The following is a 16,920-nucleotide window of genomic DNA, read 5'->3' as shown; positions in this document are numbered from 1 at the left end:
GTTGCAGGTAATCAAGCTGTTCATTCAAAGATCATACAAACAAAACTTCCCAGTATTCTTGGCACCTGCTTTAACATCAAGTTAATTCAGCTCGTTTGGCAACTTTTGTATTTATAGGGACACGCTCACGAAAGGTTGTGCGACCGGTTTACCTTGCTGGAAATTACCGGCATAAACCCGCTTAATCCGTCTGTTTTTGGCAATCTGTCTGTGAACTATTTATCTGTATCAAAGTTTTCACTAGTTGGACGAGTCATATGAAAGTTGTGATTCACGACGGATATCTTTTTAACGCAAACAACAAACATCTGTAATTATTTACTTTCATGTAAAGTTTAGAGCCCACATCAACCGTACAATATGTACGTATTTATTATTTTTGTTTGTAAATGTAATGTTTGATATGGACAGTCAGCTCTAAAGAGTTTGGCTTTTTGCCTAAGAATTTTGATTTGTGAATATAACATTTTGTCAAAAATAAAAAGCTGATTAATCATGTAACTGCTAACAGTGATTCCTGTCCAGACAATATGTTTCCAAAGTAATATAAAGTGAGGGTAGATATGATCAGCAATAAATCCTGTCAATTAACTCCAGTTGTTTTGTGTATGGACAAGACCAAACTAAATGTAAGTGTTTCTGTGAGGCTACAGCTTACATCAGTGTGTTTCTTGAGTTTCTGCACTGATTGATAGTTGGATAAAACCTGTGGTAGTAGTTTAATAAAGGATATCTTTGTGACTTTGTTTGTAAAAAAATAAATACAATAAAATGTATGCCACAATACCCCAACCTGGAACAATATGACACATTTGCCCCAAATTATTATTTTTGTTGAAAAAAGTGTACAACTTCCTGAAAGTCAAAGCTGAAGTTGCAAGTTGCCTTAGCAACGAGAGGACAGTGTTGAAGAAGAGGGGAGACCATCACAGGATGTTGAGACCTGGATGAGAAGAAGGGCAGAGCCCTGCCTCTGTGTCAGGTCAACTGTCGCATCTTATGTTAGCTAAACAAGAACCTATCCCAAACATTTCTGATGTTGTGATGAACAGAGCTCGTCGTGTTTATGACGTTTAAGGAAGTTCTCCAGTGTAAAGAAGCTAACGTTAGTTTCCTAGTCTAGCCTGCTGGTGTAGCGTCTTGTACCGTGCTATTGTGGTTGTTATAACTCACAACAACGACGGACGTCAGGAATTAAGTGGATTCGACAATGAAAGCGACACATTTATATTTGTTGTTGCAAGTTTTTCTGTCAGCCAGTGTTCTGGTTCACACGTTCGCTCCGTTAAATCTGGCTGTAGGGGTCGGTGCTCTTCTGTGGCGGAAGATTGACAGTTATTTACATGAAACTTGCCATCCTAAATGGATAGCTCTCGATGCAACAGGTGAGCATGCGGATTTGTGTTTCTTTTAACGCTACTATCTAAAGCAGGGGTTCTCAACAGGGGCGGTAACGCCCCCCAGGGGGCGTTCAGAGAACGTCGGGGGGCGCTGGAAGCAATATTTTAGAAAGGGCGGCGTTCATGTGTTTTGGGGGGCCGTTTGTGTGTACGGCCCACGAGGTAATTCATAAACACACACAAAATATCTATTATAAAAAAAAATATCCAAATCTAGTGAGCAATAGAATAAACAGGGGACTGACCAAAGTCAGGGTCCTTGAACACAACACAAGCGGAACGTGTCATCACGTGGTCACGTCAGGTAAAAGACTTCAATATTAAAGAAGACTGTCATTGACATCAGAGAACGCACAAACAGAGGAAGGTGGATGCGGAATGTTCCAGCAGAATTTATTTGTGGAAGTTAAAGGTGTGTCTAGTTTGAACGGACGTACTTGTGGTGATGAAAGAGGTTCACGAGTGTCATTACAGCATGAAACATGCCAAACTGGATGAGCTGAAAGTGCGTTTGGATAAAGTTAACGCTCTTCGGTGGAGTTTGGCCCAACAAGCAGCTCTCTCCAGAGCGTAACATAAAAACATGGAAAGATAAAGCAGAACGATGAATGAATGAAGAAGTCATGCAAACATTTTTTGCACAGCATGAAAGAAAGGTGAAATGAATGGGCTGTGTCTTAACATCTTTAGCAGAAGTTATGAGTTCAATCATTAGTATAGCCCTCGAAGGATTTTATTTGATGGGGGGGTAAGGGACCTGGATAATGGATAGGGGGGCGCTGGCCCAAAAAAGGTTGAGAACCACTAATCTAAAGAGACGCACATCTGTAACTTTAATTATTTACATTGACGTGTCGTCGACAATGAAAGTGCCATGACTTGAGTTATTCATCCTCAAAACTTAAACCTAAATGCGAGAGTAAAATGTTCCGAAATCTTCTTTTTAACAATTAACAACGTTTGTCTGAAAGGCCCGTCACACTGGTACACGTCAGGATTTCATTCAGATACAGGGTTTTATTACTGAGGTGTGCCACCTGATCTGACACGAAGGCCACCTCAGCGCAGTGCTGGACATTTACTCAAGTACTGTACTTAACAGTGGTGTAATAAGTAAGTAGCAATACCAGAGTGTAGAAAAACTCTCTTACAAGTAAAAGTCCTGCATTCAACTTCTTGCAATTTTGTCGTAATCCTGTTGACACTCTGCTGTGCACTCTCTAGGTCTCCAGGTTGACCTGGGAAATAAAATGTTTGGACAGCACATTGCGTCGCGCATCATCCTGCAAGCTGTGAACGAATTCATGACCAACGACAACCCGAAGAAGCCCCTGGTGCTCTCTCTGCACGGATCGTCCGGCACAGGGAAGAACTTTGTCAGTCAGCTGATTGCTGATAACATTTACAAAGAGGGAATGGACAGCAACTTTGTTCATATGTTCACATCTACACTTCACTTCCCACATTCAAGTCATTTGGACACCTACAAGGTACGATGACAAATCCAGTTCAGACAGAATCCAGTTACTCTCAAAGGAAACGCAGTGAAATTCTTATGTCTGGTCATATAAATATGCTTGTGTTTCTCCTCAGTCTCAGCTACAGCAGTGGATCAAAGGCAATGTCAGCAACTGTGCACAGTCCATGTTCATCTTTGATGAGATGGACAAGATGCATCCCAGCTTGATTGATAGCATAAAGCCGTATCTGGACTACTACCACAAGCTGGATGGAGTTTCTTATCGGAAAGCCATCTTCATCTTCCTCAGGTGAAAAGCTGAAAGCATTCCCTAATTCTGACCCATCAAAGAGTTTCATTCATAGAAACGTATCAATCCAGTTAACAAAGCGTATCACATGTCTGTTTATAGATACACATTAATAGCAAGCACTGAAAGGAAAAAACAAACAATTCAGAACAGTTGTTTGTAGTAATGCAGTGAGAGAGGAGGAGTCTAAGAATGACACTGGAGGTCTTCACCTAAGTTGTTTCTGCACTTTCTGTCAATTCAACAGTAAAATGTGTGCAATATTATCCTAAATGTAGTCATATTAAATGTAATTCTAGCAGAATGTAGAAAGTGTGTGGTGTTAGATGCACTGGTTGAGGAGACGTTTTGTTGATGTTACAGTTTGGTGTGTTGGAGCTAAAAGCTGCTAAGAGCAGTGGCACTTAACACTTTCATTGTTTCTGAGGACACAGAACTACAATCATTTGCTGCTGAAATTCTAAAATGTTTCCTGTTGTCGATCTTCCTCCTAGTAATGCTGGAGGGGAGATCATCGCACAGACGGCTTTAGATTTCTGGAAAGCAGGACGAGATCGAGAAAAGATCGAGCTGAAAGACCTGGAAACATTGCTCTCTCTAGAAGCGTTCAACAACAAGAAAAGTGAGTGTAACATAAATGAATGCTTCTTTGTTTTGGTGTCATTATCAGCGGTGTAACGCTACACACAAGTCTCAGTTCGGTCTATACCCTGGTTTAGGAGTCACGCTTTGGTACAGCGGACAAAAAACCCAAATTCATAAAGCCTCGGACATACAGTACTTGCGTCCGTAGACTTCTGCGGTCACACATGTGCATGCGGTTCCATTCATACTACAATCGAGGAGCTGCATCGGTCTGGCGTTCCACACATGCACAGTTCCCGTTAAACACAATTTGGCTGTTTTTATACGCCGGATCTCCTCCCACAACCTCTCTGCTACTGCAGCACACTGTACACAAACTGTTAGAACCCTACTCATTATTATTCATAAACTAGATTAGATGAAAAACATGAATTATTGTATCACTGTAAGTATCTGTTCATCTCGTCCTATAGGTGGCTTGTCGCATTCGAGTTTGATTGACAATAACCTGGTGGACTTTTTCGTCCCGTTTCTGCCCCTGGAGTACCGACACGTCGTCCAGTGTGTCATGGCCGAGATGAAAGCCAGAGGACTTCGGCCAGACCGCGGTGTGTGGCAGACCGGCTGGCGAAAGATGTCGTCTATTTTCCCAAATCTGAGAGAGTTTTCTCTTCACAAGGCTGCAAGACGATAGAAAAGAAGCTGAAATTCTACCTATAATGTCAGCATCTGATGGCCGCTGTGTTCGAGCACTTTAAAACAAGAAAAGAAAAGAAAAACCTCTCAGCCAAATGACTAAAGAGAGGAAGTGAAGGGTGGAGGGGTGTAGATAAAGCACATTTAAAACATTTTTTGTTATCTACAAACAATTTCCCGACCCCCCTGCAGTACCTATTGGATCTATAAATGCATAAATTGTTACAGTAACTTTATTCCGGAGCATGCAATGCTGTGCGTCTGATTCCAAAATGGAGACCGGCCTCTAAGCGTTCGATTGACACCTCATTTGAGCCAATAGGAGCTTCCATGCCTTATCTACAGCCTTCAATAGCCAATGAGTGTCAACTTGATAAGGAAGTGCCAGCCCCTCTTCTTTTGTTTACAGACCAAGCCAATAGCAACCGAGTCTCCCGATGACTGGCGTATCGTGTAGCCAATGAAACGCTGAAGATTTAGACATATCAGTTCAATAGGTTTTATTTTACAAATGTTATTATTTTTTTCATAATTGTATTTTATTATATTCAAAATACAAAAAACCCCACAAATATATTACAAGAAATGTGTTTATACTTCACTTACTTTGTGTCATTACTACTGACAGGGAATATGGGTACATAATAGTTATTTATGAGCAATACAAATATTTTATTAATAAATATTATAATATCTCCAAATTGCACAGTTTGGTGTTACTCTTAGAAAAACCTGAATAATATGTTTTTTGTTTTGTGTCTTGATAACTTGGTGCTATGTTTCTATTGTGTTTTCCAGCTCTTACCTACCAGCTATAACCATCTTCAGGCATCTTTTTCAACAAAGACATTCAGAGTTTATTTTCTTCAAATTCAGTATATTCAGACCACTATTACTCAGTGCCAGAAGCACTGGAGTAATTCTGACTGTTTTGCAAGAACAATAAGAGAGCTATGCATATGGTGCAAATGGTTGAAGAGTAGCTTTTAATTTACTTTGGGTATGTTTGGAGGTATTTTCACACTGTAAGTGATTAATTTCACAATTTATTTTTATTTTAGATCTACAGGGTTATTTTACACATGAGTTCATCAACAGTCAGAGTTGGCCTTGTACACTTTTAAAATACAGCAGTGCAGAATGCAGAAAGCTCTGTATATATATATATATATATATATATATATATATATATATATGTTCTGGTGGTTTCTCAATCTGACAGTTTGCTGTCCAAAGCACAACAAAGAAATGTTGATGAAATGTTTTCTATACATTTGCTCACAAAGGGTGAAGGAGCTGTAAGTGCACTGGGATGTTGGTGTGGATGGAAACACATCAGACAAACAAATAAAATAAAATATAAAATATTTGGTGTCTCTGTCTCTCACATTTTAATGCATCCTTATAAGATATATATATATATATAATTCTATATATATATATAAAAATATATATAAATTATATATAATTCTATATATATCTTTTTTTTATATATATATATATATATATATATATATCATTTATATATATTTTTATATATATATAGAATATATTTTATATATATGCATATGATCACATGACTGTAATAAAATGTACTCTAACTAACAATGAGGATCAAGATTTTCAAGAAAGATGAATGAGATTTGATTTTGGGCCCTCATAGAAACCTCCTTTTGAAGTGTGCCACTGCCCTCTACTGGCAGGTGTTATGTGGATCATATATTTAAAAAACAACAACTTGTTTTTAACAGAAGGGAAAAGATAGTTAAAGTTTTAGGTAGTGTTGCCATTGCTTTCCTTGTGTGACATCTCCTGCATATGATATTTGCACTGTACATACAGGCAGGTTGGCACTGAGTATACGTGGTTTTTCAAGCCTGTGGGTGTTGAAGACATGGTGGGCATTTATAAACCGCCCCTTCCTCCCACTCATCATTCCCATGTTGGAATATGACATGGCTCAAGACAGGGCCTCAACATCAGCTTTATAGGCTCGCATTACGGTCCCTATTGGGTCAGTTTTTAAATTGTGCCGTATTAGTGCATATTTTCATTTACATAAACAAAGTTACAATCAATCATACTTACAAATACCACACAGTGAACTGGGGCTTCTGGGGCCCCTGGGGGTCTGGGGCCTCGTTGCAGGTAATCAAGCTGTTCATTCAAAGATCATACAAACAAAACTTCCCAGTATTCTTGGCACCTGCTTTAACATCAAATTAATTCAGCTCGTTTGGCAACTTTTGTATTTATAGGGACACGCTCACGAAAGGTTGTGCGACCGGTTTACCTTGCTGGAAATTACCGGCATAAACCCGCTTAATCCGTCTGTTTTTGGCAATCTGTCTGTGAACTATTTATCTGTATCAAAGTTTTCACTAGTTGGACGAGTCATATGAAAGTTGTGATTCACGACGGATATCTTTTTAACGCAAACAACAAACATCTGTAATTATTTACTTTCATGTAAAGTTCAGAGCCCACATCAACAGTACAATATGTACGTATGTATTATTTTTGTTTGTACATTCAGATATAGAGTAAATGTAATGTTTGATATGGACAGTCAGCTCTAAAGAGTTTGGCTTTTTGCCTAAGAATTTTGATTTGTGAATATAACATTTTGTCAAAAATAAAAAGCTGATTAATCATGTAACTGCTAACAGTGATTCCTGTCCAGACAATATGTTTCCAAAGTAATATAAAGTGAGGGTAGATATGATCAGCAATAAATCCTGTCAATTAACTCCAGTTGTTTTGTGTATGGACAAGACCAAACTAAATGTAAGTGTTTCTGTGAGGCTACAGCTTACATCAGTGTGTTTCTTGAGTTTCTGCACTGATTGATAGTTGGATAAAACCTGTGGTAGTAGTTTAATAAAGGATATCTTTGTGACTTTGTTTGCAAAGAAGAAAAGAAAAAGAAATGTATGCCACAATACCCAAACCTGGAACAATATGACACATTTGCCCCAAATTATTATTTTTGTTGAAAAAAGTGTACAACTTCCTGTAATTCAAAGCTGAAGTTGCAAGTTGCCTTAGCAACGAGAGGAAAGTGTTGAAGAAGAGGGGAGACCATCACAGGATGTTGAGACCTGGATGAGAAGAAGGGCAGAGCCCTGCCTCTGTGTCAGGTCAACTGTCGCATCTTATGTTAGCTAAACAAGAACCTATCCCAAACATTTCTGATGTTGTGATGAACAGAGCTCGTGGTGTTTATGACGTTTAAGGAAGTTCCCCAGTGTAAAGAAGCTAACGTTAGTTTCCTAGTCTAGCCTGCTGGTGTAGCGTCTTGTACCGTGCTATTGTGGTTGTTATAACTCACAACAACGACGGACGTCAGGAATTAAGTGGATTCGACAATGAAAGCGACACATTTATATTTGTTGTTGCAAGTTTTTCTGTCAGCCAGTGTTCTGGTTCACACTTTTGATCCGATGATGCTGGCTGTAGGGGTCGGTTCTTTTCTGTGTCTGAAGTTCTACAATGATTTACATGACAGATATTTACATGAAAGTTACCATCCTACATGGCCGGCTCTCGATGCAACAGGTGAGCATGCGGATTTGAGTTTCTTTTAACGCTACTATCTAAAGCAGGGGTTCTCAACAGGGGCGGTAACGCCCCCCAGGGGGCGTTCAGAGAACGTCGGGGGGCGCTGGAAGCAATATTTTAGAAAGGGCGGCGTTCATGTGTTTTGGGGGGGCGTTTGTGTGTACGGCCCACGAGGTAATTCATAAACACACACAAAATATCTACTCTAAAAAAAATTATCCAAATCTAGTGAGCAATAGAATAATCAGGTGACTGTATGTTTTTCCTGGCCAAAGTCAGGGTCCTTGAACACAACACAAGCGGAACGTGTCATCACGTGGTCACGTCAGGTAAAAGACTTCAATATTAAAGAAGACTGTCATTGACATCAGAGAACGCACAAAAAGAGAAAGGTGGATGCGGAATGTTCCAGCAGAATTTATTTGTGGAAGTTAAAGGTGTGTCTAGTTTGAACGGACGTACTTGTGTTGATGAAAGATGTTCACGAGTGTCATTACAGCATGAAACATGCCAAACTGGATGAGCTGAAAGTGCGTTTGGATAAAGTTAACGCTCTTCGGTGGAGTTTGGCCCAACAAGCAGCTCTCTCCAGAGCGTAACATAAAAACATGGAAAGATAAAGCAGAACGATGAATGAATGAAGAAGTCATGCAAACATTTTTTGCACAGCATGAAAGAAAGGTGAAATGAATGGGCTGTGTCTTAACATCTTTAGCAGAGGTTATGAGTTCAATCATTAGTATAGCCCTCGAAGGATTTTATTTGATGGGGGGGTAAGGGACCTGGATAATGGATAGGGGGGCGCTGGTCCAAAAAAGGTTGAGAACCACTAATCTAAAGAGACGCACATCTGTAACTTTAATTATTTACATTGACGTGTCGTCGACAATGAAAGTGCCATGACTTGAGTTATTCATCCTCAAAACTTAAATCTAAATGCGAGAGTAAAATGTTCCGAAATCTCCTTTTTAACAATTAACAACGTTTGTCTGAAAGGCCCGTCACACTGGTACACGTCAGGATTTCATTCAGATACAGGGTTTTATTACTGAGGTGTGCCACCTGATCTGACACGAAGGCCACCTCAGCGCAGTGCTGGACATTTACTCAAGTACTGTACTTAACAGTGGTGTAATAAGTAAGTAGCAATACCAGAGTGTAGAAATACTCTCTTACAAGTAAAAGTCCTGCATTCAACTTGTTGCAATTTTGTAGTAATCCTGTTGACACTCTGCAGTGCACTCTATAGGTCTCCAGGTTGACCTGGAAAATAAACTGTTTGGACAGCACATTGCGTCGCGCATCATCCTGCAAGCTGTGAACGAATTCATGACCAACGACAACCCGAAGAAGCCCCTGGTGCTCTCTCTGCACGGATCGTCCGGCACAGGGAAGACCTTTGTCAGTCAGCTGATTGCTGATAACATTTACAAAAAGGGAATGGACAGCAACTTTGTTCATATGTTCACATCTACACTTCACTTCCCACATTCAAGTCATTTGGACACCTACAAGGTACGATGACAAATCCAGTTCAGACAGAATCCAGTTACTCTCAAAGGAAACGCAGTGAAATTCTTATGTCTGGTCATATAAATATGCTTGTGTTTCTCCTCAGTCTCAGCTACAGCAGTGGATCAAAGGCAATGTCAGCAACTGTGCACAGTCCATGTTCATCTTTGATGAGATGGACAAGATGCATCCCGACTTGATTGACAGCATAAAGCCGTATCTGGACTACTACGACAAGCTGGATGGAGTTTCTTATCGGAAAGCCATCTTCATCTTCCTCAGGTGAAAAGCTGAAAGCATTCCCTAATTCTGACCCATCAAAGAGTTTCATTCATAGAAACGTATCAATCCAGTTAACAAAGCGTATCACATGTCTGTTTATAGATACACATTAATAGCAAGCACTGAAAGGAAAAAACGAACAATTCAGAACAGTTGTTTGTAGTAATGCAGTGAGAGAGGAGGAGTCTAAGAATGACACTGGAGGTCTTCACCTAAGTTGTTTCTGCACTTTCTGTCAATTCAACAGTAAAATGTGTGCAATATTATCCTAAATGTAGTCATATTAAATGTAATTCTAGCAGAATGTAGAAAGTGTGTGGTGTTAGATGCACTGGTTGAGGAGACGTTTTGTTGATGTTTTCCACAAGTTGTGGTGTATAACAAAAACATATATAATTCGTTCAATGGAGACATTTTTTGCAGCCTTTTAGATATATTTGGTTTCAGTTTGGTGTGTTGGAGCTAAAAGCTGCTAAGAGCAGTGGCACTTAACACTTTCATTGTTTCTGAGGACACAGAACTACAATCATTTGCTGCTGAAATTCTAAAATGTTTCCTGTTGTCGATCTTCCTCCTAGTAATATTGGAGGGGAGAGCATCACAAAGAGGGCTTTAGATTTCTGGAAAGCAGGACGAGATCGAGAAAAGATCGAGCTGAAAGACCTGAAAATATTGCTCGCTCTAGCAGTGTTCAGCAAAAACAGTGAGTGTAATAAATGAATGCTTCTTTGTTTTGGTGTCATTATCAGCGGTGTAACGCTACACACAAGTCTCAGTTCGGTCTATACCCTGGTTTAGGAGTCACGCTTTGGTACAGCGGACAAAAAACCCAAACTAATAAAGCCTCGGACATACAGTACTTGCGTCCGTAGACTTCTGTGGTCACACATGTGCATGCGGTTCCATTCATACTACAATCGAGGAGCTGCATCGGTCTGGCGTTCCACACGTGCACAGTTCCCGTTAAACACAATTTGGCTGTTTTTATACGCCGGATCTCCTCCCACAACCTCTCTGCTACTGCAGCACACTGTACACAAACTGTTAGAACCCTACTCATTATTATTCATAAACTAGATTAGATGAAAAACATGAATTATTGTATCACTGTAAGTATCTGTTCATCTCGTCCTATAGGTGGCTTGTCGCATTCGAGTTTGATTGACAATAACCTGGTGGACTTTTTCATCCCGTTTCTGCCCCTGGAGTACCGACACGTCGTCCAGTGTGTCATGGCCGAGATGAAAGCCAGAGGACTTCGGCCAGACCACAGTGTGGCAGACCGGCTGGCGAAAGATTTTGTCTATTTTCCCGAATCTGAGAGAGTTTTCTCTTCAAAAGGCTGCAAGACGATACAAAGAAAGTTGGACTACTACCTTTAATGTCAGCATCTGATGGACGCTGTGTTCGATCACTATGTGCACTTTAAAACAAGAAAAGAAAAGAAAAACCTCTCAGCCAAATGACTAAAGAGAGGAAGTGAAGGGTGGAGGGGTGTAGATAAAGCACATTTAAAACATTTTTTTTATCTACAAACAATTTCCCGACCCCCCTGCAGTACCTATTGGATCTATAAATGGATAAATTGTTACATTAACTTTATTCCGGCGCATGCAGTGCTGTGCGTCTGATTCCAAAATGGAGACCGGCCTCTAAGCGTTCGATTGACACCTCATGTGAGCCAATAGGAGCTTCCATGCCTTATCTACGGCCTTCAATAGCCAATGAGTGTCAACTTGATAAGGAAGTGCCAGCCCCTCTTCTTTTGTTTACAGACCGAGCCAATAGCAACCGAGTCTCCCGATGACTGGCGTATCGTGTAGCCAATGAAACGCTGAAGATTTAGACATATCAGTTCAATGGGTTTTATTTTACAAATGTTATTATTTTTTTCAGAATTGTATTTTATTATATTCAAAATACAAAAAAAAACATAAATATATTACAAGAAATGTGTTTTTACTTCACTTACTTTGTGTCATTACTACTGACAGGGAATATGGGTACATAATAGTTATTTATGAGCAATACAAATATTTTATTAATAAATATTATAATATCTCCAAATTGCACAGTTTGGTGTTACTCTTAGAAAAACCTGAATAATATGTTGTGTTTTTTGTTTTGTGTCTTGATAACACTTGGTGCTATGTTTCTATTGTGTTTTCCAGCTCTTACCTACCAGCTATAACCATCTTCAGGCATCTTTTTCAACAAAGACATTCAGAGTTTATTTTCTTCAAATTCAGTATATTCAGACCACTATTACTCAGTGCCAGAAGCACTGGAGTTATTCTGACTGTTTTGCAAGAACAATAAGAGAGTTATGCATATGGTGCAAATGGTTGAAGAGCAGCTTTTAATTTACTTTGGGTATGTATGTAGGTATTTTCACACTGTAAGTGATTAATTTCACAATTTATTTTTATTTTAGATCTACAGGGTTATTTTACACATGAGTTCATCAACAGTCAGAGTTGGCCTTGTACACTATTAAAATACAGCAGTGCAGAATGCAGAAAGCTCTGTATATATATATATATATATATATATATATATATATATATATATATATATATATATATATATATGTTCTGGTGGTTTCTCAATCTGACAGTTTGCTGTCCAAAGCACAACAAAGAAATGTTGATGAAATGTTTTCTATACATTTGCTCACAAAGGGTGAAGGAGCTGTAAGTGCACTGGGATGTTAGTGTGGATGGAAACACATCAGACAAACAAATAAAATAAAATATAAAATATTTGATGTCTCTGTCTCTCACATTTTAATGCATTCTTATAAGATATATAATTCTATATATATAATTCTATATATACATATAAAAATATATATCTTTTATATATAATTATATATATCTTTTATATATATATATATATATATATATATATATATATATATATATATATATCATTTATATATATTTTTATATATATATATAGAATTATATATTTTATATGTATGCATATGATCACATGACTGTAATAAAATGTACTTTAACAATGAGGATTAAGATTTTCAAGAAAGACGAATGAGATTTGATTTTGGGCCCTCATAGAAACCTCCTTTTGAAGTGTGCCACTGCCCTCTACTGGCAGGTGTTATGTGGATCATATATTTAAAAAACAACAACTTGTTTTTAACAGAAGGGAAAAGATAGTTAAAGTTTTAGGTAGTGTTGCCACTGCTTTCCTTGTGTGACATCTCCTGCATATGATATTTGCACCGTTCATACAGGCAGGTTGGCACTGAGTATACGTGGTTTTTCAAGCCTGTGGGTGTTGAAGACATGGTGGGCATTTATAAACCGCCCCTTCCTCCCACTCATCATTCCCATGTTGGAATATGACATGACTCAAGACAGGGCCTCAACATCAGCTTTATAGGCTCGCATTACGGCCCCTATTGGGTCAGTTTTTAAATTGTGCCGTATTAGTGCATATTTTCATTTACATAAACAAAGTTACAATCAATCATACTTACAAATACCACACAGTGAACTGGCGCTTCTGGGGCCCCTGGGGGTCTGGGGCCTCGTTGCAGGTAATCAAGCTGTTCATTCAAAGATCATACAAACAAAACTTCCCAGTATTCTTGGCACCTGCTTTAACATCAAGTTAATTCAGCTCGTTTGGCAACTTTTGTATTTATAGGAACACGCTCACGAAAGGTTGTCCGACCGGTTTACCTTGCTGGAAATTACCGGCATAAACCCGCTTAATCCGTCTGTTTTTGGCAATCTGTCTGTGAACTATTTATCTGTATCAAAGTTTTCACTAGTTGGACGAGTCATATGAAAGTTGTGATTCACGACGGATATCTTTTTAACGCAAACAACAAACATCTGTAATTATTTACTTTCATGTAAAGTTCAGAGCCCACATCAACAGTACAATATGTACGTATGTATTATTTTTGTTTGTACATTCAGATATAGAGTAAATGTAATGTTTGATATGGACAGTCAGCTCTAAAGAGTTTGGCTTTTTGCCTAAGAATTTTGATTTGTGAATATAACATTTTGTCAAAAATAAAAAGCTGATTAATCATGTAACTGCTAACAGTGATTCCTGTCCAGACAATATGTTTCCAAAGTAATATAAAGTGAGGGTAGATATGATCAGCAATAAATCCTGACAATTAACTCCAGTTGTTTTGTGTATGGACAAGACCAAACTAAATGTAAGTGTTTCTGTGAGGCTACAGCTTACATCAGTGTGTTTCTTGAGTTTCTGCACTGATTGATAGTTGGATAAAACCTGTGGTAGTAGTGTAATAAAGGATATCTTTGTGACTGTTTGTAAAAAAATAAATACAATAAAATGTATGCCACAATACCCAAACCTGGAACAATATGACACATTTGCCCCAAATTATTATTTTTGTTGAAAAAAGTGTACAACTTCCTGAAATTCAAAGCTGAAGTTGCAAGTTGCCTTAGCAACGAGAGGAAAGTGTTGAAGAAGAGGGGAGACCATCACAGGATGTTGAGACCTGGATGAGAAGAAGGGCAGAGCCCTGCCTCTGTGTCAGGTCAACTGTCGCATCTTATGTTAGCTAAACAAGAACCTATCCCAAACATTTCTGATGTTGTGATGAACAGAGCTCGTGGTGTTTATGACGTTTAAGGAAGTTCCCCAGTGTAAAGAAGCTAACGTTAGTTTCCTAGTCTAGCCTGCTGGTGTAGCGTCTTGTACCGTGCTATTGTGGTTGTTATAACTCACAACAACGACGGACGTCAGGAATTAAGTGGATTCGACAATGAAAGCGACACATTTATATTTGTTGTTGCAAGTTTTTCTGTCAGCCAGTGTTCTGGTTCACACGTTCGCTCCGTTAAATCTGGCTGTAGGGGTCGGTGCTCTTCTGTGTCGGAGGATCAACAGATATTTACATGAAAGTTGCCATCCTACATGGACGGCTCTCGATGCAACAGGTGAGCATGCGGATTTGAGTTTCTTTTAACGCTACTATCTAAAGCAGGGGTTCTCAACAGGGTCGGTAACGCCCCCCAGGGGCGTTCAGAGAACGTCGGGGGGCGCTGGAAGCAATATTTTAGAAAGGGCGGCGTTCATGTGTTTTGGGGGGGGGGCGTTTGTGTGTACGGCCCACGAGGTAATTCATAAACACACACAAAATATCTACTCTAAAAAAAAAATCCAAATCTAGTCAGCAATAGAATAAACAGGTGACTGACCAAAGTCAGGATCCTTGAACACAACACAAGCGGAACGTGTCATCACGTGGTCACGTCAGGTAAAAGACTTCAATATTAAAGAAGACTGTCATTGACATCAGAGAACGCACAAAAAGAGAAAGGTGGATGCGGAATGTTCCAGGAGAATTTATTTGTGGAAGTTAAAGGTGTGTCTAGTTTGTACGGACGTACTTGTGTTGATGAAAGAGGTTCACGAGTGTCATTACAGCATGAAACATGCCAAACTGGATGAGCTGAAAGTGCGTTTGGATAAAGTTAACGCTCTTCGGTGGAGTTTGGCCCAACAAGCAGCTCTCTCCAGAGCGTAACATAAAAACATGGAAAGATAAAGCAGAAAGATGAATGAATGAAGAATTCATGCAAACATTTTTTGCACAGCATGAAAGAAAGGTGAAATGAATGGGCTGTGTCTTAACATCTTTAGCAGAGGTTATCCATCCATCCATCGTCCACCGCTTATCCGGGATCGGGTCGCGGGGGCAGCAGCTCCAGTAAGGAACCCCAATCTTCCCTTCTCCGGGCCACATCCTCCAGCTCCGACTGGGGGATCCTGAGGCGTTCCCAGGCCAGTGAGGAGATATAATCTCTCCACCGAGTCCTGGGTCTTCCCCGGGGTCTCCTCCCAGCTGGACGTGCCTGGAACACCTCCCTAGGGAGGCGCCCAGGTGGCATCCTTACTAGATGCCCGAACCACCTCAACTGGCTCCTTTCAACGTAAAGGAGCAGCGGCTCTACTCCGAGTCTCTCACGGATGGCTGAGCTTCTCACCCTATATCTAAGGGAGACGCCAGCCACCCGTCTGAGAAAACCCATTTCGGCCGCTTGTACCCGTGATCTTGTTCTTTCGGTCATGACCCAGCCTTCATGACCATAGGTGAGGGTAGGAACGAAGATCGACCGGTAGATTGAGAGCTTTGCCTTCTGGCTCAGCTCTCTTTTCGTCACAACGGTGCGGTAAAGTGACTGTAATACCGCCCCCGCTGCTCCGATTCTCCGGCCAATCTCTCGCTCCATTGTCCCCTCACTCGCGAACAAGACCCCGAGGTACTTGAACTCCTTCACTTGGAGTAATGGCTCATTCCCTACCCGGAGTAGGCAATCCACCGGTTTCCTGCTGAGAGCCATGGCCTCAGATTTGGAGGTGCTGATCCTCATCCCAACCGCTTCACACTCGGCTGCGAACCGATCCAGTGACTGTTGAAGGTCACAGACCGATGATGCCATAAGGACCACATCATCTGCAAAGAGCAGCGATGAGATCCTCAGGTCACCGAACTGCAACCCCTCTCCTCCACGACTACGCCTCGATATCCTATCCATGAAAATCACGAACAGGATTGGTGATAAAGCGCAGCCCTGGCGGAGGCCAACATTCACGGGAAACGAGTCCGACTTACTGCCGAGTATCCGGACACAACTCTCGCTTTGGGCGTACAGGGATTGGATGGCCCTCAAAAGTGACCCCCTCACCCCATACTCCCGCAGCACCTCCCACAGTATCACCCGGGGGACCCGGTCATACGCCTTCTCCAGATCCACAAAACACATGTAGACCGGATGGGCGTACTCCCCCTCCAGGATCCTTGCGAGAGTAAAGAGTTGGTCCGTTGTTCCACGACCAGGACGGAATCCGCATTGTTCCTCTTCAATCAGAGGTTCGACTACCGGTCGAACCCTCCTTTCCAGTACCAGGCTGAGAAGTGTGATACCCCTGTAGTTGGCACACACTCTCTGGTCCCCCTTTTTAAATAGGGGAACCACCACCCCGGTCTGCCAACCCCTAGGCACTATCCCAGACTTCCACGCAATGTTGACGAGGCGTGTCAACCAAGACAGCCCCTCAACACCCAAAGCCTTCAGCATTTCTGGACGGATCTC

General features: G+C 40.6%; 2 protein-coding genes across 3 annotated transcripts; both read left to right on the top strand.

Moving 5' to 3' along the window:
- Positions 1–1,210: 1,210 nt before the first annotated feature.
- On the top strand, positions 1,211–5,073 carry LOC115017029 (torsin-1A-like). Its single transcript, XM_029445196.1, is given in 6 exon segments — positions 1,211–1,385; positions 2,625–2,890; positions 2,994–3,169; positions 3,664–3,791; positions 4,228–4,364; positions 4,367–5,073. Coding segments are annotated over 6 exon segments (990 nt in total). The 3' UTR covers positions 4,475–5,073.
- Positions 5,074–7,875: 2,802 nt separating this feature from the next.
- Positions 7,876–11,553, top strand: LOC115017169 (torsin-1B-like). Of its 2 annotated transcripts, none has more exons than XM_029445423.1 (5): positions 7,876–8,008; positions 9,249–9,526; positions 9,630–9,805; positions 10,384–10,508; positions 10,943–11,553. In XM_029445423.1, the coding sequence occupies exons 1-5, from the start codon at positions 7,894–7,896 to the stop codon at positions 11,185–11,187; spliced, it is 939 nt and encodes a 312-aa protein (XP_029301283.1). In that variant the 5' UTR covers positions 7,876–7,893; the 3' UTR covers positions 11,188–11,553. The 2 variants fall into 2 exon arrangements, with proteins under 2 accessions (XP_029301283.1, XP_029301284.1); XM_029445424.1 differs by lacking the exon at positions 7,876–8,008 and adding an exon at positions 8,399–8,448.
- Positions 11,554–16,920: the final 5,367 nt, after the last annotated feature.

This window comes from Cottoperca gobio, chromosome 12 (assembly GCF_900634415.1).
Source record: "Cottoperca gobio chromosome 12, fCotGob3.1, whole genome shotgun sequence".
NCBI classification, from domain to species: domain Eukaryota; kingdom Metazoa; phylum Chordata; class Actinopteri; order Perciformes; family Bovichtidae; genus Cottoperca; species Cottoperca gobio.
This window is presented reverse-complemented; position numbering and strand designations above follow the sequence as displayed.

What these genes read in the sequence shown, in the direction of transcription:
- LOC115017169 (XM_029445423.1), top strand. Translation starts at nt 7,894, where the DNA reads ATGATGCTGGCTGTAGGGGTCGGTTCTTTTCTGTGTCTGAAGTTCTAC. An exon ending in GTCATTTGGACACCTACAAG is followed by an intron (nt 9,527 to 9,629) that starts GTACGATGACAA and finishes GTTTCTCCTCAG; the next exon opens with TCTCAGCTACAGCAGTGGAT. An exon ending in AGCAGTGTTCAGCAAAAACA is followed by an intron (nt 10,509 to 10,942) that starts GTGAGTGTAATA and finishes CTCGTCCTATAG; the next exon opens with GTGGCTTGTCGCATTCGAGT.